The following is a 19319-nucleotide window of genomic DNA, read 5'->3' on the forward strand; positions in this document are numbered from 1 at the left end:
AATTATATACAATAACATAATTGTAAATGAAAACATCAAGCTTAAGTCACTTAGCAGTTTCTTGTGAACTTTGACCAATTTTGACTGTGTTTATTACATATGTTATTTTGTCCACGCTTTAATTTGTAAAAGGTTGCATTTTATTAAAAGTCCAAGTCTCTAGAATGTAAAATGTCCTAAAAAAAAGTTTTAAATAAGCTACCTTTTTACTTTAACTTGAGTATATGTTTTGTTTTACCAGTACTTGTACTTACACTTAAGTAACTTTATCATAATAGTGGTACTTTTACTTCAGTAGAATGTTTCAGTACATTTTCCACCTGTGATACAGATTATAAAAGAATACCTGATTTTCTTTTATACATATTATACATAATATAATACAATGTAATATAAGATAAGATAGTCCTTAATTAGCCCCATCACAGGCAAAAGTGTCATCCTCTTATACAGTGCTGCTGCTGCTGCTGCATTATGCCATCGCCTCCATGTATTTTAATGGTAACACCAATCGCGGCCACTGGGGGCGCTGATGGTTTTCTTCTCCAGTTGTAAAGACCAACGAGACTCGCTGATTTCAGGAAGTGCCAAAGTTGTGAAGCTTCCTGAGAGCGACATCGCGTCAGCGTAAGATATTTTAAAGTTATTTTTCTCTTTCGTTGTCATAAAAACAACAACAAGCGCCGTGTTTTATTCCATTATTTCGCGTGTTGTCACGGCGGCACCGTGTTTGACAAACCGCCGGGGAAGTTACGCGACGTCGTATTCGTCACAAACGGGGTCCTGTTATGTTAACTGAATAGTTTCGGGTTAAATACTAAAGTGTCCACCTTGTTGTGTCCTTGAGAAATGAGTTTTAAATATTGTCTAAGTCTGGTTGGCAAATTGTTACATATTTTATAAATTGGCGTGACGTGTGTACGTGTGAATGTACTTCATACACTTGCCTGCCATTTCATTAGGTACACCTGTGCATATGCTACATGATATACACGAATAAAAGACAATTTACCTCAGAATTTCTTGTTCATGTAAAACACTGCTGTCCTCACTCCATAATATTAAATATATATATGTGTGTGTGTATATATATATATATATGTGTGTGTGTGTGTATATATATATATAGGGTCGTACCTATGTTCCCCGGGTCCTATGTTCCCCGTTTTTCCAAAAAAGGTCCTATGTTCCCCACTTTGTATGTGACAGGGGAACATAGGACCCTTTTTTGAAAATGGGTAGGGTTAGGGTTAGGTTTAGAGAAAGGGTCCTATGTTCCCCGGTCACATACAAATCGGGGAACATAGGACCCGGGGAACATAGGACCCGGGGAACATAGGACCCGGGGAACATAGGACCCGGGGAACATAGGACCCAGGGAACATAGGACCCGGGGAACATAGGTACGGTCCCATATATATATGTACACACACATATATATATATATATATATATACACACACACACACATATTTAAATATACGTGTGTATATATATCTACGTTGTTGTTTTTCAAAAGAAATTGTGTCTGTTCAACATGTGCCGTCTCCGCAATGCGTCCCCAAATATTTACTTTGCACTAATCAGACCCACAAAATATCATAAAACTGGTTTAACAGCTACTCTGTTGACAAATCTCCCGACAGCGTCCGTTTCTCTTAAGGTCATGGCTGAACCCAGAGTTTCCTCGATCGATGGCAGGTTGGCTAAAGAATTTGCCGTTCCCGCTCACGTCGAGGAGGAAAAAGAGAAGATGGCTGCGTTTGCCGCGCACCACGTGGCGGCAGGTCGCAGGGTGGTCCTCATCACGTCGGGAGGCACCAAAGTTCCGCTCGAGTCTCGCACCGTTCGCTTTCTCGACAACTTCAGCAGCGGCAGACGTGGAGCCTCCTCAGCGGAGTGTTTCATAGACGCCGGCTACGCCGTTATCTTCCTGCACAGGCATCGCTCCCTCTACCCGTACGCGCATGTGTTCTCTACCATAAACATGTTGGATGCCCTGCAGTTTAGAAGTGGGGAAGAAGCGTCGGGCCACTCTGGTGAAGTAGTTGTGGACCAAAAGGTGCTTCCAAATGTCGTCAAAGTGCTGAAGCGGTACCAGGAAATGAAAGAACGCAGACTTCTCCTGCCCGTCGAGTTCAACACTTTGTCCGAGTATCTGCATCTTCTCAAAGCGGCGGCACAGGCACTCAGCACAATCGGTACAGATGAACTTGAATGCACAAGTTGAAGTCATGGATCGTTTCTCTCACGTTATTCCTAACGTGTCTGCCATTGTTTGTTCTGCAGGGTCAAAGGCCATGTTTTACTTGGCCGCAGCTGTGTCTGATTTCTATATTCCAGCATCGGAGATGCCTGAACACAAAATCCAGTCGTCCAATGGTCCTCTGCAAGTAAGTGAGAATGTTCTTCGACAGGCGAGATATGTTAGTCCTCGCAAGTGGCATGGTGGAGTGTGCTCAGAAGCTAATGTGTATAATTTTTCCCCTCCTCAGCTCAGTTTGAACATGGTCCCCAAGATGCTGTCTCCACTGGTGAAGGACTGGGCGCCTCAGGCATTCGTCATATCTTTTAAACTGGAGACCGATCCAGCCATCCTGTTGGAAAAGGCCAGACGGGCCCTGGACACGTACAGGCACCAGGTGGTGGTAGCCAACGTACTGGACTCGAGACGGGGTTACGTGGTGGTGGTGACCCCCTCGTCTCAGGCCGAACTTATCCTCACAGAGGACGACGTGCAGAAGGGGGTTGAGATCGAGGAGAGGATAGTGAGCAACCTGACATCGGCACACAACAACTTCATAAGCCCAGAGGGGAGTTGACATGTCATCGTTGGTACATACGAGTCACATCTTCCCTGCTTTAAGTCATTTATGCCTGTCCTGCTGTATATGTGTGTAATCATGCGCAACATAAATGACACTAAACAAAAACATGACTCTCCCCCCTTTTTGTCCTGTCCTGATATGGTTATAAAAAAGTTATATTACCAAATTGAAATTGTATAAAATGTTTTAATCAGCACATTTTGATACATTTGCCACGATACTGATGGTTAGTTAAGTGGAGGGTAGAAGGGTAACTTGAAATAAACATTTAAGTACATGCTGACATTTTTCTAATCCCATGACTACAGTTCTACACACTCTTAGGATTGTGTTCAGGTTACTTAAGTTTGGTGCTTTTCTTGACACCAGCACGAATACCAGACAACTCTCCACTGTATCTCGTCTCCTCCCGACGAACCTCACGGACCTGGCAAACATAAACAACACATTTTACGTATATTTCACATGCTCTCTATATTCACACAAATGATGATTGACAAGTCTAATCTGAGAATGGACTGGAACTGGATACAAACCTGTCCCTTTCTGCGGATTTTGGCACGCCTGAACTTCTCTCGGTGCTTGACTCGGGGATTACGGTCAATTTTCTTCCTCTTTGGTGTGAGCCCCTTGTTCTTCGCCATCTGTGGAGTTGGTACAAACACAGAATTAGAATAACTGTTTAAATGCATTAGGAGCAGGACTACTTATTGAAATCTACTGAAATTATTAATGAGCTAAACTCATAATCTATATGACCAACTTTCAGTCCAAATGCCAATGATCACAGAATTTGACAGACATGAAAACAACAAAGATGGCGGTGCACTGAGACCTTTGCACAGCACTGTATTTGTAGCTTTCACATACGACAGACATTAGCTTCAGTTTGTTTGAAGTTGCAGAGTTAAAATAACTAAATACCCATAATCTAAGTACTACATTGGCCAGCAGGTGGCGCCACAATGTCACCAATTAAAATGCAACCAAAAACAACCAAAACAATGAAGTCAAAATCTTCTCTGAGATTTATCTCCAAAATACAAAGGCACAAAATAGTCCACAAACTCAACACTGCTATAAGACCAATGCTAATGAGAAAAATAAATAAATAAATAAATATATATATATATTTATATATATATGCACAAACATTGATAAGTCGCTGTTTTATAATTTGCTCTGTTTGATCTCAGTACCTGGTAAGTGATTCCTCTCTTCGCATCTGGGTCCTCCTCCTCCGCGTAGCCATTGTCGTTATTTTCCTCCAACCTGTAACAAATGGACTATTAGTTTCAGAAGCCCCAGATGAACTGGTCCAACATCCCCTTTGCATATCAAATCAAACTTACTCATTATCCTCTGGGCTCTTCTTCTTCCTCTTCAGAGTTAACCGCTCCTCTGCGTCTCTGTAGAAGCGCAACGCTGCTTCCTCGTCCAGGTCAGAGTCGGAGTCCTCCTCCACCTCAGGCATAGTTTCTCCAGCATCCTGCACCCAGCAAGCATTCACAATACATTATTTATGCTAAACAACAACAACAGATTCAAACCCGAGTATGTGAAAGCATCAATTCAGATATATTATTTTGCTGTACTGTAGCGCATACACAAAAGAGAGAGCATTTCCCTTGCAATTCAATATTAAATGAGACAAACACAGTGATACAAACATTTATTCCTGAGATGTTAGAGAAAGTGGCAAATACGGTGTGAAGTTTAAACATTATAAAAGTAGATAAAGAGATATAAAAGTAGTATAATATATAATAATCAAGTATACCTTTATGGTAATAAAAACACAAGTACACAGCACCTACCTTTTCCTTCTTACTGGAGACTCTGGTTTTCTTGCCCTCTGCTGCCTTGCCTTCCACCTCACCAGACAGTAGTTTGCGAAACTCTGGCGCAAGTCGAGCGTCCACTGCTCCCAGGTCGTTGATGAGCTGTGGGCAAACACTCAAGAGTCCATAACATGACACGAGTAAGCTGCTTTCATACATGCATGCACAGTAAATCTGTACAAGTTTCTGAAAGAATCCAGAAGGAATGAATGAGAATGTAACTGTGCACAACGGTCAATCGGACTTACATTTCTGTAGGTAAGCAGCCTCTCAATCACCGGGTGGTTATGAGCAGGGATTCGCTTTGCTTTCAGCACCAAGTAGAAACTTATGTTTGTGCAGTAACTGACGAGAGAACAAGCACGAGTCGTTATTCAATAAACAATGAGGAAAACTTGTGTTTTAAATGTACGATTTAAAAGCAACTTACTTGAGATACAGCTGTTGTTTTGTTTTGAGGTACTCGGCACCCTTAAGAAAAGAGGACCCGAGGTTTTATTACTATACTTACTGTACACGATATAGTAATAATTGTAACAGGTTTCACTTCTTCCCACTCGGGCTGAAAAATCCACTTACTTTTCCTGGTGGTATCGTTCCATCCTTCACCATCTGCATGAGCGGCTGCAGTTCAAGCTTCAGCTCAGAAAGCTGCAAACAGGAAACAGAGTCATGTCAGTCTGTGTTGATTTAACACCTCATCTTTAGACACACTTTGGGAGCATCTATACTTTTACCTTCGCCTTGAAGTCCTGAATCAGTTCAAGCAGCTCCGGCGACTCCTTCTTCAGAAGTTTCATTTTTTCCTTGCGGGACATCTGCTGCAGGTCTTTCACGATCCTCTCCTCTTGCACTGTGGCCTTATTTTCATCGTCCTCCGCAACGGCAGTGAATTCCTGAAGGCAGAAAACAACACAAGTCAACAAAAAAGACATCACCAACAGGTGAGCAGGGGAAGTTTATGGTTAAAATAAATAAATAAATAAACCTGAAAAAAGCTTAAATCATAATCCTCCTCGCTTAGATTAGCAGCCAAACGGTTTTGGATGTTTTTAGCTTCTTCTTCTTCCTCTTGTTCCTCAGCTTCCAACGCATCGCGTGCTATCCCTTCTGTAATGAAACAATTTAAATGTTGCATTAGCAAAAAACTGCTCCACACAATTCAAATGACTGGAGAAGACAAGAGGACACTTACTTGACTTCGCATAGTCAGAGTCGTAGAACATTTTCTTCTTTTTGCCCCATGCCATTTCATTTGGAAGGTCTGGGGGGGGGGAAAAAAATACAATTAAAACCTGAAATAATTTTACCAAAACAGTAAAACCAACAGATGACTTTGTGTTTACCATCATCCTTTTTCCCCTCTAAATCACTCTCCATGTCCGTCCCTTCTTCCTCATCCACTTCTTCTTCTTCTTCCTCATCCTCCTCCTCCTCAGAATCATCCAGGGCCATCACTTCCTCCTGCAAAGTCCAAACGAGCTTGAAATTGCTCCCAGACTACATGCGTTTTCTGACAATAAATCCAAACCAAACAAAAAAAGGGCACCTCGTCATCAATTTCATCAGAATCAGCCTCCATGTTGACACCACGGGCCAGAAGTTTCTACATCAGAGCAAAACAGAAATGTGGAAAAAAAATAGGTAAATACAAACTGCAACACACACTTTAGTAAAAAACTGCCAATGAGGTAAACTTACTTCAATCTTCTCGTCGTGAAATTCATCAACCGTGTCCTTTGTGTACTGCGCTGATTTCTGAAAGCAAGAGAGAACATAGAACTAAGTTCGTGTCTGTATTACTAGTTTTACAGAGTGTTATAAGAGTTATAACCCCAATATTTTCACATTATGGCAGCACATACCCTCCACCAAAGCCACTCACATGTTTCCCACATGGTCAGTACAGATTAAGAAAACTAATATTTGTCAGTAAGTGACGCTTTTGATTTTTTTGATATTCCTCTTATTTTCCTCCATAAAAATCCAAAAGTTAAAGGTGCATTATGTAAAACATTTAAAGCAACTGGCCATAAAATCCTCCTAATACGTCACAGAGACTCAGGAATAATGCTCATATAACAAACTGAACTCACCAACAACAACAGTACAGACAAAAGATTTGCATACATTTTTTTTGCAGACTGCAAGTCATGTTTATGTTATGAAACCATGTTTTAGCATGTGGCGCCACCTACCGCCATCTACCAATCATTGCAGTCATTAGAGTCTCTAGAGCAGGGGTGTCAAACTCAAATACAGAGTGGGCCAAAATTTAAAACTGAACAAAGCAGCGGGCCAAGGTTGAACAAATTAACCTTTTAATAGGGTCCCAAACAATTTTTGCATTGAATATTGAACAAGCAAGGCTTATATAGCTTTATAGTGACATGCAAAATCGAGTTTCAAATAATAATAATAATAATAATTAAAAAGTATCAATGGCATATCAAATAAAAATTGAATGCACCTTAAATACAGGATAAGCGGTAGATAATGGATGGATAAAAATGTAATGCCTCTTTTCTATTTGCAGCCTTCTTAAGTAAATATCAAAATAAACTTTTTCCACAGGCTAATAATAAATTTGAAAATAAAATAACAATAATGAATGAATCAAACATTCAAGACTTGAAGTAGCAAGAGAAAGTGCATGAATAAAACGTTAATTATTGCTCAGTTTGCTACACTGATTTGCTTTAACACTGAATATGGAACAAGCAACGCTTATATTAGAGCATTATGGGATTTGTAGTATTAGCGGTGCCGCTGTATAATACCGGCGGGCCAGCTCTAATGTTAATTTGATATTGCCTCAAGGGCCAAATGAAATTACACGGCGGGCCAAACTCTGGCCCGCGGGCCAGAGTTTGACACCCATGCTCTAGAGCTATGAGATTAGTTTAAATAAGTTGGTCTTAATCATTAAACAGTGCAATGGTGAGCAGTAGAGTGTGGATGGATAAACAAATGAAAGACATGACCTTTTTTCATGGATGTAAATGTTCTGGTCTGGACAAACAAGTACGTGATCATACATTTTAAGACATTTAAAATCTGAGAGAACCTACCTTATCAGGCACAGGCATCTTCTTGTAGGCTTCAGGGTCATCTTCACCATATTGCTCGCTCTTATTTATCCTCGGTGGTTTTTTACTCCTAATGGACACATCACAGATTATATTATGCTTTAACCTCTGCAGCATTCATGGAGGACGTACACCCACCAGCAACATGTATCTGCCATCATATTATATCTCTGTCACAATCTTGAATTTTAAATTATATATCCAATTGAATTCATTTTCAATAACAAAACATAAACAATCAAAGTTGAATTTCAGTGCATAATGTATTTCTGTGTGTATGTATACATGCACAGATAAGAACCAATACACTGCGACATCCTTGTAGTTCTTCTCTAATGAATTAAGATGAACGTTCCGCGGTCAATAACTGACTTATAATACTGTTATTATTATTACTACTATTATTACACTATCCTCAGGCTGCTGCTTCCCTTCTACATTTAACCCGATTAAAAACATACAAACGAGGAGGCTAACTTTAGCCAAACTCACCTTAAAGCTCGAACCATGATGGAAGTCAATTACATGCGGCTGCCTCGCGCTCACCAAACAAACATACGCGTACAAACGACGTTAAAAATGAAAATAAAAATAAACTACGCGCTAAACAGAATACAACAACAACAAAAAAGGGTAAAAATTGTTTAGTTGTGCTGAGAAGTTACATGTCCACCTCTCCTCTGGTGTCCATGTGCTTCCGGGATTTCTTCTTCACGCGTCAGCGTTGGTCTACAAAGCAACGTAAAAGGCGCACACCGCCACCTACTGTACCGGAGACGTAATTGCGGGAAGAAATATTTTTTATTTATCAGTTACTGATGACTAAATGATTCACAAACATTTTTTATGACTGATTAATTCCGTGTAAATGTATTCTTGTACTAGTATTTTATTTTTAAATAAAAACAAATTATATTTGAAGTCATTTTTACACCATCTTTGGACATTTTATGGCCCCAAACAACAAATCTATTATAATATAATCATCAACTGGTTGATTCAATAATGATAAAACATCACCCTTCAAAAACAGAAATACAGAATACAGACCTTTATTATATGATAATCTCCACACTTTATTCCAATCCATTATAATTTACCCCGACTTATGTACAAGAATCCAACACATAAGAAGCTATTCACAGCGAGAATAAGCATACAAGAGCATAACATGTTGGATCCAAAGATAACATACAACTATGTCCATACACTGAAGGTTTAATAAAATTGCTCTTTTCAATAGCTACAGAAACAACTAATTGTGAGCAGCAAGAACAGAAGACTTTATTTATTTAGACATTACATAAACTAAAGTACAGCACCGGGCGCGCGTCATACAAGTTAGACACATGTAGTCATCAGATTCAGTGGGACATCACATCAAAAGATATTACTGTAATAATAATAATAATAATAATAATAATAATAATACATGTTGCAAAGATTGTTTGTTTCTTGTTTGGCTTATTTTAGGTTATTAACACTGAAAAGGGTCATAACTATGCACTGACTGCTGCCATGTCGTCAAAGACGCTGTTACAAAAAGATACTGCTCATGTGTTGTTGTTATTGTTGTCTTCGCTCCTTCAATCTTGTTCCAGCTCCCTCTCTGCCAGCGACCTCCTCCAGTCCAGGCCGTAGTTGGAATTGCGAGGCCTGTCTCTGGGCAGAAAGGCCAGCGGAGTTCTGTACAACGACGATTTCAGCTCGTCGTTCCTCTTCTTCATCAGGGCAATGGCTGGTGTCATGTGACCCGGGTCAAAGAACTGGTCGAGAGACAGACGACAACGGTATATGAATGACACGTTATTTAACAGTGTATACATCTCAACATAGAAAATAAAAAGTAACTACATTTTATGTGAAGAGAAACATGACTAGCTATAGCTAGCTATTAGCTATTTAGCTAACTCTGGTATAGACCTGGTTCTATGGCAAGCCATTTTAACATTTAATAGCTAGACTGGATGTGTATTACAGATATCTGTAATTCAATTCTTCCTAGTCAAAAAGAACAGATGTCCAAAATGACATTCTTCCTATCCACAATTGTCATTTCAGATATCCACAACGTCATTCTTCCTATGAAAAATGTTGTCGCTTTTTCCATTCATGTGTATTGGGGCTTTCAATTTCAGATATCCACAATTACATTCTGGATCTCTAGAATGAACACTCTGGATATCTGCAATATAATTCTTTCTTGGAGAATCTCCCATTCCAGATATCTTCAATCCAAATGTTACTAGTCATAATAACATTTACGGTAACTGTAATGAAACCGCACTGACGTGACGTCATTTTGTCCTAAGAAGAATTTCATTGTGTATGGGAAGAATGTCATTGTGGATAGGAAGAATGACATTGTAGATAGGAAGAATGTCATTGTGGATAGGAAGAATGACATTGTAGATAGGAAGAATGTCATTGTGGATAGCAAGAATGTCATTGTGGATAGGAAGAATGTCATTGTGGATAGCAAGAATGTCATTGTGGATAGGAAGAATGTCATTGTGGATAGGAAAAATGACATTGTGGATAGGAAGAATGTCATTGTGGGTAGCAAGAATGACATTGTTGATAGGAAAAATGACATTGTGGATAGGAAGAATGTCATTGTGGGTAGGAAGTATGACATTGTGGATAGGAATAATGTCATTGTAGGTAAGAAGAATGTCATTGTGGATAGGAAGAATGTCATTGTGGGTAGGAAGTATGACATTGTGGATAGGAAGAATGTCATTGTGGTTATCTGAAATTGAAAGCCCAATACACATGAATGGCAAAAGTGACGTCATTTGTCCTAGGAAGAATGACATTGCGGATAGGAAGAATGTCATTGTGGATAGGAAGAATTGAATTACAGATATCTGTAATCCATATCCAGTCTAGCTATTAAATGTTAAAACAGCTTGCCATACTGGTTCTGTACATGGTCCCTGCATTACTGCCTCCTCTTTTTCCTTACTTTTTCTACCTCATTCTCTCATGTTCTTTGCCTTAACCAAACCAGACATATGATATACCTGTTATACCAGCTCTACAACCATTGTTGAAGAACTAGTACTTTAAGTGTTCAGTTTTCTGCAAATATTTGTCAAACTTTCTATTCAACAGTCCACCTTACTTGACTAAATAAATAAAGTATTTGTGTCCTCCTCCAGGGAATGAAGACACGTCCTCACACTTACCCCGGTCTTGAACCTTGGCGCTGGGACTCCTCTCTCATAAGTTGCGTCTGCCTTGTGTACACTCAGGTCGATCATGGATTGGCTCATTTCCGACACGGCGGCGTTCGATCCCCTCATGACCATCCCTCGCGACGTGCTGAGCTGAGGCTGGACCCTCTTCATGATGTCGCTCAGAGCGCTGGAACTCTCCGACTGTGGCATCATCAGGATGATGGGTTTCTGTGAGAAAAGGCCAGAGAAAGGTTTTTCCTCAGCTTCTTCACCGGCTGAATTTGCATCAGTGTTTAATCGAGAGTCTACGGACGATCAACATCCGTCAGTGACTCACTCTAGAAGATGGGGTGTTCTCCATTTTGGAGGTCGTTTCCTCCAGAATTCTCTCCCCCTCCCTCCACGAGTGCTCTCTTCTCATTGAAGAATAAAGCATGGGCATGTGAACGGGTTCGGCTGTTTGTTCGCCAAATCTGTCATCTGTGTTTCCTCTCATCTCTGCGGACAGTTGCCTGGATATGTTTTTCTCCAATATGCGGTCCACCCTTCACACGAACACAGCAACATTTTCTTATTTGGATGTTACTTAACATTTCGTAACCGATTCATTGTCAACACTTTATCTTTATCTTCTCGCTCATTACCGTCTCATTCTCTCCGGAGTTAGATCTGTTGATGGCGAGGCCTGAGTGTTGCTATGGAGACAATCAAGAGAAAAACAAAGAAAATCATTTGAGTACGACAACAACAAAAAACACGAAAGCGATCGACTTTAAAGGTGCCATATGTAAGAATGTGGCCAAAAACGGTTACTACATTCAAATTCAAAATACCGAATTTTCGTTTTCTGACCTAACTGGCAACCCGTGGTTGCTCGGCAGCTGAGACTCTACTGACTGCAATGATTGGTAGACGGCGGTAGGTGGCGCCACATGCCAAAACATGATTTGCAGTCTGCAAAATATTTTTTTAATGCAAATATTTTGTCTGTACTGTTGTTGTTGGTGGTGAGTTCAGTTTGTTATATGAACATTATTCCTGAGTCTCTGTGACATATTAGGAGGATTTTATCTCACAGTTGCTTTACATTTATTACATAATGCACCTTTAAATATAGGTTTCACAAGACTCACTTGAATATTGATTTATCCGGCATATGGTTAGTCAGTGGAAAGGTTGTTTCGTGGATCCTGTTGAGTACAAAGAGGGTTCAATAATGTCCACTTAACAATCTTGAGTACATGCATACTTACGTTTAAAAACTAGACAGTGACCGTGACGTGGAAATTTCAACGTGAAACTGGAACTCAACACGATTCAAAGACTCACCAATGGGGTCCAAGATTGGTTAAAAGTCCAGCGTTAAGACTTCTCTGCACTCATTTCCCCAAAGTGTGTCAGGGAACTACAGTGATGTTGTTACTCTTCATTTGCATAGTAAACTCTACTAGTTTCTCTGTTCGAGTTTCTGTTGACCTAAAGCTTCTATATAACCGTGCCTGTCTTTTCACTTTGTCTGTTGTGTGTGTGTGTGTGTGCGTCTTTTGCCTTCTTTCACTTTCACGTTCTACTTCAGTAGCTTACGTGTCATATACTGTGTCTTTTGATCGACAATCACGTTCCTTTAATCGAGCCAAAATCTTGATTGTCCAGTGATACTAAATGTCCAGGTGTAGCTAAACTATGTTAAAGGTGAAGTAAGTAGTTTATAGTGCCATCTAGAGGAGAGGCTGAAATTTACAACAAAGAACTGCTCCTCTGCTCACCCCCTCCCTTCCCTGAGCGCTACGGTATCCTCAGCCGGTCAAATGTCGTCCTCGTCGTCTTTCTCCGTGTCCGGAGAGAGTGGAGGCGGGACTTCCGCTACAAGTAAAGCAACGCTTGATTTGTTCTCTCGCGTTTGTCCTTACAGGCTCCCGTAGAAACATGGCGTCTCTCTGCTAACAGTGGCAATGCAACCGCGGCCCGCGACCATGTTATTTTACATGACTTTTTGAAACACTACGAAAATGAAACAAAAACTATTATACAGCGTCTAGACAATGCAGGAGCACATAATATGTATAAAAAAGTGGATTTTGGGTTATATAAACCCATAAATACTACACAGTGTCCCTTTAAATGTTTAAAGCAATTATACACCTATACAATAATTTCTGTTGGTACAGCCTAAATGTTACAGACTGGACCTTTACATCAAGATGACACACGTACCTTTTCCTATCCCCAAAATGGTGCACGTTGTTGCTAAAAATGTCCATGACGGGTTCATTTTTCTCAAACAGAAAGTTTTTCCTCGGTGGGGATCCCCTGACATGCACGAGTCCCTCGTGTTGCTCAAAAGGACTGTCCCTGTGGATGACGCCCATGGCTTCCCAGTCCAGGAGGGAGTCGGGAGGAGGGGACGGAGGGTTGTAGATCTCGGTCTCCAGGGGCAGTTGTTTGTAGAGGCGGTGATTCGAGAGGTCTCTTAGACTCTGCGTCATGTCGACGCGGCTCCCCGCGACCCTTGACGTGTCGGCGACTGGGTGCGAGGCGGCAAAAAGGATCCTGAACTCTCTGTCGAACGAGTCAACGACGGGGCCTCTGAGAACAGTGATCAGCTGCCGGTGCAGGTGAGCGTCTGTCCACGTGAGGCTGCAATGACAAAACACACTTGTTACATCCATCTCAGTACACAATACCATGTCCTTTGTGTATAGTGTATTGTATATTGCATATTGTGTCAAGCCTGCACCTTCCTGCAAACACCCAATGCCTACAGTAGACAAAGAGGTGTGAAAGCACCGTCTGAAGGTAGAGTCTTTGTCTATTGGAGGAATGCGAAAGGGGAGTTTATACTCAGGTATAAATGTGGAGTGTTCACTTTGCTCTGGGTCTTTCTCCAGCTAGGATCACTCCTGTGAAGATTGACCTCTTCCTTGCAACGGAAATAAAACCTTGTCGGCCGGCAGAAGTTCTCCATTTCATTCTTCACCAGCAGCAGAAGAAATTTCCACAACTGCGTCTAACACATTAAGGTTTTAAAGCACACTTCTTATACGTACATACCTGTAGCTGCCGTGAACCACCGTCTCCAAATCCACCAGAAGGAACTTGTCTTTCATTTCGCCCGCCACCATCCTGCCTGTCTTGGAACAGAAGGACTTCCCTCCAAGAGTGCGGACTCGCATGTTCTGCGGATCACGACCTACGTTAGATACTTCGCAACAGCTCCAAGGAAATCCATAACACAACATCGGCCAATCAAAACTGCACGTAGTCGGGAAGGATGATGGGAAGGAGGGTGATTTATACTACCGTTCAAAAGTTTGGGCTCACTTAGAAATGTCCGTATTTTTGAAGGAAAAGTACTTTTGTGGTAAACGACTATTTTAGCTGCAAACGTCTGGTTTTTAATGGAATATGTACATATATGGTGTATAGAGGCCCGTTTCCACTGTTCTAATGGTACATTGTGTTTGCTAATCGCGTTACAAGGCTATTGGATGATTAGAAAACCCTTGAAAAATCATTATTTCTAATCTCTGTCAGTGTCTTGACTATATTTTCTAGTCATTTTGGAACTCTTTTGATGATTAAAAGGGTGACTTTTAAAGGAAAACACACACAAAATGTGTGTAGATGACCCCAACACTTTCGAACGGTAGTGTAAGTGGCATTATTGTTGCTGATTTACTATCATTTTCACAGACAACCTTTTACAGAGAATGGTCTGAAAAAAAGAGAATATCCAGTGAGTGGCAGTTTTTTTTTTCTTTGGAAGAAAACACTTTGCTGATGCCAGAGGTCAAAGGTCAGAAGTGAATGAACAGACTGGTTTGAAATAACAAAAAGGCAATTGTAACGCAAATAACCTCATGCTTTAGGCATGCAGAAGACAAACTGGGTGCAACTCCTGCCACTTTATTAGGTGTTTGTTATTATTATTTATATAGAGGTGGCTGGTGTATAATAAATCCTTAATTTGTGTGTTTTCCCTCCATAAACTCACAATTTCATTGTGGATTTCAATCAGAATTTTAAGAACAAATAACATTATGACGACAGTGAGTGTAAGAGAGAGGAGAACAGATTTGTGTTATGGTCTCTGAATTTATGCTTTATTTATATTTAAATGTGAACTGTTAATTCACTGAAGGAGGAGACAGACTATAAAATAAGCCTGTGTACTTTAAGATACTGTGTAAGACTGTTTTGTGGTTGATGATTATTGCTACAGTTGTTTCAGTCTGGAACAAATTATAATTGACGTAGCATACCAGTATAAATGGAAGCACTGAATATCTTTGAATTGTCTGATTACACTGACTCACTTTGAAATTTGAATTTCATATTTAGTTTGAGAGTCCATCGGTGTCAAATTTGATAGTTTTCAGGATTGTGTTTCTTCTTTTTTCTTCTTCTTAACATCACGCAGGTGTTTTCACATACTACGTGAAACCCACTGAATGCAGCGCAACCAGTTTGAGCTCAGCGCTGTTAAGAGTACATGTCACATTCCTAACAAGCCAAAGGGAAAGACATACTTTTAGCTCGTAGATACCGCTCACACAATGAACATATTCATTGAGTGTGTCAATGCACAGTTCCGGGTGGCATCTGGTAGTAAGTATAAACCCCCATCACATGAAGTCGTCACATGGGCGACGACAAGATGTTGTCTGCGGCTGATAAATAAAACATCTCTATGTATCCATCGCTAGGTCAAACGAACCCAAGCAGATGGCTAACTAGGTGTGTGCTGCTGATGTGTAGGCGGTGACTCACCGGATGCCTGAGCCTGTTGAGCGTGAAATTCTCCTGAATGGATCTCTGGTTCAGGATGATGTAGACGGGGACAGACCGCGAGGCAGCGTTGTGTAAATCTCCAATGATGGCACCATCCGTCAATCTGTCTGTCACGATGGCTATGACCTGCACAGAAAACGCTCAGAATGTCACTTACCCTGAAAACCACAACTTACAAAGATCTATCTATCTATCTATCTATCTATCTATCTATCTATCTATCTATCTATCTATCTATCTATCTATCTATCTATCTATCTATCTATCTATCTATCTATCTATCTATCTATCTAAGTTAGCATCTATGATCTATCAAAGTTAGCATCTATCTATCTATCAATTTAATATTTATAGTTATCTTGATCTATCTATCTATCTATCTATCTATCTATCTATCTATCTATCTATCTATCTATCTATCTATCTATCTATCTATCTATCTATCTATCATCTGTCTATCTATGCTAACTAGCTAGGATTTATCTAGATTTTTTATTATTTATAGTTATCTTGATCTATCTATCTATCTATCTATCTATCTATCTATCTATCTATCTATCTATCTATCTATCTATCTATCTATCTATCTATCTATCTATCTATCTATCTATCTATCTATCTATCTATCTATCTATCTATCTATCTATCTAAGCTAACTAGCTAGGATGCATCTAAGCTAGCTGATTTCCCAAGTTGGTATTTTATTCAAATCTATCTATCTATGCGTATTTATACATACGTATATATATTTACTGTGCAAGTAACAGAAAAATATGCTTTTGAAATGCAGCAATAATGTGCTATTTTTTTTTAATATAAGCAAATGTTTTAGGTGTCTTTTAATGCTGCACAGGTAGAGCAGGATTCAGGATTCAAGACTTCGGCCGGTAAAGTACACAAGAATGTACTTTATTTAAGGTTGTTGTTTTTTTTTTTTTACTGCTTCGCTTTACATAATCTATTTGCGTTTGTACATTTCAACTTTTTACACTAAAACAAACAAAATATGAATGAATTCTTCCGTTTAAATTCTACAGCATTATAGTGTAGTGAAGTCTTGGTAACACTTTATATTAAGGAACACACATTCACCATTAGCATGCATATAAGTAGCATACTAGCCCTTTATTAGTAAATGTTAAACACCTTATTTTGGAAAAATCTCAATTAATGTTGTCATAGAGGTAGAATAAGGTTATCACTAATAAAGGGCTAGTATGTGACTTAGTAAGCACCTAGTTAATGGTGAATATGTGTTCTTTAATATAAAGTGTGACCAAGACTTTTCTATAATGCTGTAGAATTTAAATATTAAGCAGAAAAAAGACTTTACCTCTACCTACGTGGATATTTAAGAGGTGAGCATTCATACAATTGAGGATATTTGCATACTTGTGTGGCCTTCTGCAAGTGTCGTCGGATTATCTCTCTGATGTGAGGCTCCCCCTCAGCGGGCGGACTGGTGTACACGTTCGCGCTTCCCGCCGCCACCAGGGGCCCCCTTTCGGGCCAGCCCATGTCCAGGTCCGGGGCCGGGACGTCCGAGGGACAAGGCAGGTAAGTGGAGCACAAGCCCTCCGTCCCCGCGCTGCCCTCCGCTCCATCGTCGTCGCACTGCGCCTGCTTCCCCTGGCTGGTGCGAAAGTCCTGCGCCCAGCCGCTGAGCTGGCCGACCTCCTCGGGCGACAGGAAGCAGCCGGAGAGCTCCGTGTCGATGGAGCCGTAGAAGGCCTCCGGCCCCGCGCCCAGGAGCCTCTCCAGCGCCTGCCGCTCCTTCTCCGAGTAGAGGAACTCCGGGGAAGCCTCGGTCACCTCCAGGAACACCGCCCTCTCGTCGAGGCTCTGCTCTTGAGAGTTTGACATGACTGACGCCGAAACAAAAACGTGGGTAGATCTCAAAGTCTTCAGCGCTGGCGACGGGTGTTTGACAACGAGGCCATTCCCGGCCAACTCATGTCCAACTCCATAAAACGAGACAGACCCATCACTTCATTCATCCTCCCCCCCCCTGCGGGGAAAGAAATCTTCCACAGTTGGCAAGAGCCGCCCAGGTCCTCCGCTGATAAAGCCCTCGTTCCAGGGTTCACAAGTTCAGCCGCGAGTACATTTCGTTGTGTTCCTGGAGCAGCCTCGGCCTCGTAAGCTGATGTTGACACTGGAGGGGAAGAATCAACGAAGCTGAAGGGGGGATCAGTGTGTCACGGAGAGGGGGGGAAAAAAGTCACAGAATACATGAAGAAAAGTGTTGAAACTCACCTGAAGAGCAGTGGAAGCTCTTATCTCCCGGGGGATCAGGTGCTGTCAGAGGCTATGGCTCTCTCGTCGTGTGTGTGTGTGTGTGTGTGTGTCCCTCCCCTGTATGTCGTCTCCTTCCTCTTAACCCTTCCACTCCTTCTTACAGACATTGTTCCTCGGATGCCAGAAATTCTGTGCAGCCGAGAGAATGTTGAGCCTGCTCAACATTGTGCACGATCACAATCCCGCTTGTACCTTGGCCTCTCCCCTTTCACTTTAGATGAGATGCCGTATCAAAAAAGTAAAACAACTGCGATATTCTAGTTTTACGACATGCACGACGAGAACAGGCCGTGAGGTCAGTGCTGCTTCGAAACTAAATAGTCAAATGCATGTTACCCTCTGCACACATTCTACTATTTACCTCTTTTTCGACCGGTCCGTCCAGACAGGTAGGTTTGCAGGAGAGTATCACACTTCCACTTACTTCCACTCCAACAACAACAGGTCATTCTTTGGTGGGGTTTTTTTTTTTTTTTTTAGCACCACCACCAATAACGCTGGACCTTGACACCGTCGCCGTTTCTTATGAAACTCTTCTGTCGCATTGCACCGCATCAGCATTCCTCCGCCCGCCGCAGAGTAAACAGCAGATTTCGCACAACAATGGAAGGAATAAACGATAAAGGCGTGACACGCCCTGCTGCGGTCGCACGGATAAACCACACGCGAGCGTCCGGCTTTGCCACAAATAATGGTTGACGCTTAAGTTTTTAATAGAGCGAAGTTAAAAAATATAGATCTATACAAAACAATGACAATCGCACGAGCGCAACAGGTTACGCATAGTTATCTATGTGTGTTACACATTAATAAAAGCATTAAGCGTTTATTACACCATAATGACAGCGGTATTCCCTTTTGATGACAATACAGTTGACGACGCAAGCACATTTTTAACATTCCTACACTCTCGGAAATAAAAGTGCTAAGTAGAACCATGTAAGGTTCTTCGGCTTGTCCTCATAGGAGAACCCTTTTTGGTTCCAGGTAGAAAACCACTTTAAAACCCTTTATTCAGGAAAGGGGTTTTAAAGGGTTCTCTGGATCAAAATGGTTCTTACTGGAACCATTAGTGTTACCAAGAACCCTTGAAAAACCCTTTCTTCGGGGAAAGGTATTTTCAGAAGCAAATGGTTCCAGGTAGAACCTCAGCCCTTGTAGAAGGACCCTTTTGGAACCCTTATTTCTAAGAGTGCATGATTTGACTTGCACAATTAAATGAATTTATTCCACACAAAAAAAAAAACTACCAGGGTCAAAATGATTTAGACAACTTAAAGGTGCATTATG

At 41.0% G+C, this 19319-nt stretch overlaps 3 protein-coding genes across 3 annotated transcripts; 1 reads left to right on the plus strand and 2 right to left on the minus strand.

Moving 5' to 3' along the window:
• The first annotated feature begins 569 nt into the window (after positions 1-569).
• Positions 570-2877, plus strand: ppcs (phosphopantothenoylcysteine synthetase). The gene is made up of 4 exons (XM_083892472.1): positions 570-627; positions 1647-2201; positions 2290-2393; positions 2496-2877. The coding sequence occupies exons 2-4, from the start codon at positions 1667-1669 to the stop codon at positions 2820-2822; spliced, it is 966 nt and encodes a 321-aa protein (XP_083748598.1). The 5' UTR covers positions 570-627; positions 1647-1666; the 3' UTR covers positions 2823-2877.
• Positions 2878-3047: 170 nt separating this feature from the next.
• Positions 3048-8444, minus strand: utp3 (UTP3 small subunit processome component). Its single transcript, XM_083892721.1, has 16 exons — positions 8251-8444; positions 7741-7828; positions 6371-6427; positions 6219-6275; positions 6016-6133; positions 5865-5933; positions 5658-5779; positions 5407-5565; positions 5249-5320; positions 5100-5140; positions 4918-5014; positions 4646-4771; positions 4181-4317; positions 4028-4100; positions 3365-3472; positions 3048-3255 (listed from the first exon to the last, which is right to left on the minus strand). The coding sequence occupies exons 1-16, from the start codon at positions 8265-8267 to the stop codon at positions 3166-3168; spliced, it is 1431 nt and encodes a 476-aa protein (XP_083748847.1). The 5' UTR covers positions 8268-8444; the 3' UTR covers positions 3048-3165.
• Positions 8445-9344: 900 nt separating this feature from the next.
• On the minus strand, positions 9345-17594 carry fam83e (family with sequence similarity 83 member E; the record flags this gene model as incomplete). Its single annotated transcript, XM_083892591.1, has 8 exons — positions 9345-9524; positions 10950-11168; positions 11278-11485; positions 11585-11635; positions 13155-13577; positions 13992-14116; positions 15711-15857; positions 17124-17594. 8 exons carry the CDS (start codon positions 17592-17594, stop codon positions 9345-9347), a joined length of 1824 nt encoding a protein of 607 aa, XP_083748717.1.
• Positions 17595-19319: the final 1725 nt, after the last annotated feature.

Source organism: Microchirus variegatus (genome assembly GCF_963457635.1).
Source record: "Microchirus variegatus genome assembly, chromosome: 7".
Classification (NCBI taxonomy): domain Eukaryota; kingdom Metazoa; phylum Chordata; class Actinopteri; order Pleuronectiformes; family Soleidae; genus Microchirus; species Microchirus variegatus.

Coding starts and splice junctions, on each gene's coding strand:
- ppcs (XM_083892472.1), top strand. CDS start 1,667: ATGGCTGAACCCAGAGTTTCCTCGATCGATGGCAGGTTGGCTAAAGAA. Junction 2,202..2,289: donor ACAGGCACTCAGCACAATCG/GTACAGATGAAC, acceptor TTTGTTCTGCAG/GGTCAAAGGCCATGTTTTAC. Junction 2,394..2,495: donor CGTCCAATGGTCCTCTGCAA/GTAAGTGAGAAT, acceptor TCCCCTCCTCAG/CTCAGTTTGAACATGGTCCC.
- utp3 (XM_083892721.1), bottom strand. Junction 6,134..6,218: donor CTGATGAAATTGATGACGAG/GTGCCCTTTTTT, acceptor TGGACTTTGCAG/GAGGAAGTGATGGCCCTGGA. Junction 5,321..5,406: donor TTCAGGACTTCAAGGCGAAG/GTAAAAGTATAG, acceptor TCCTGTTTGCAG/CTTTCTGAGCTGAAGCTTGA.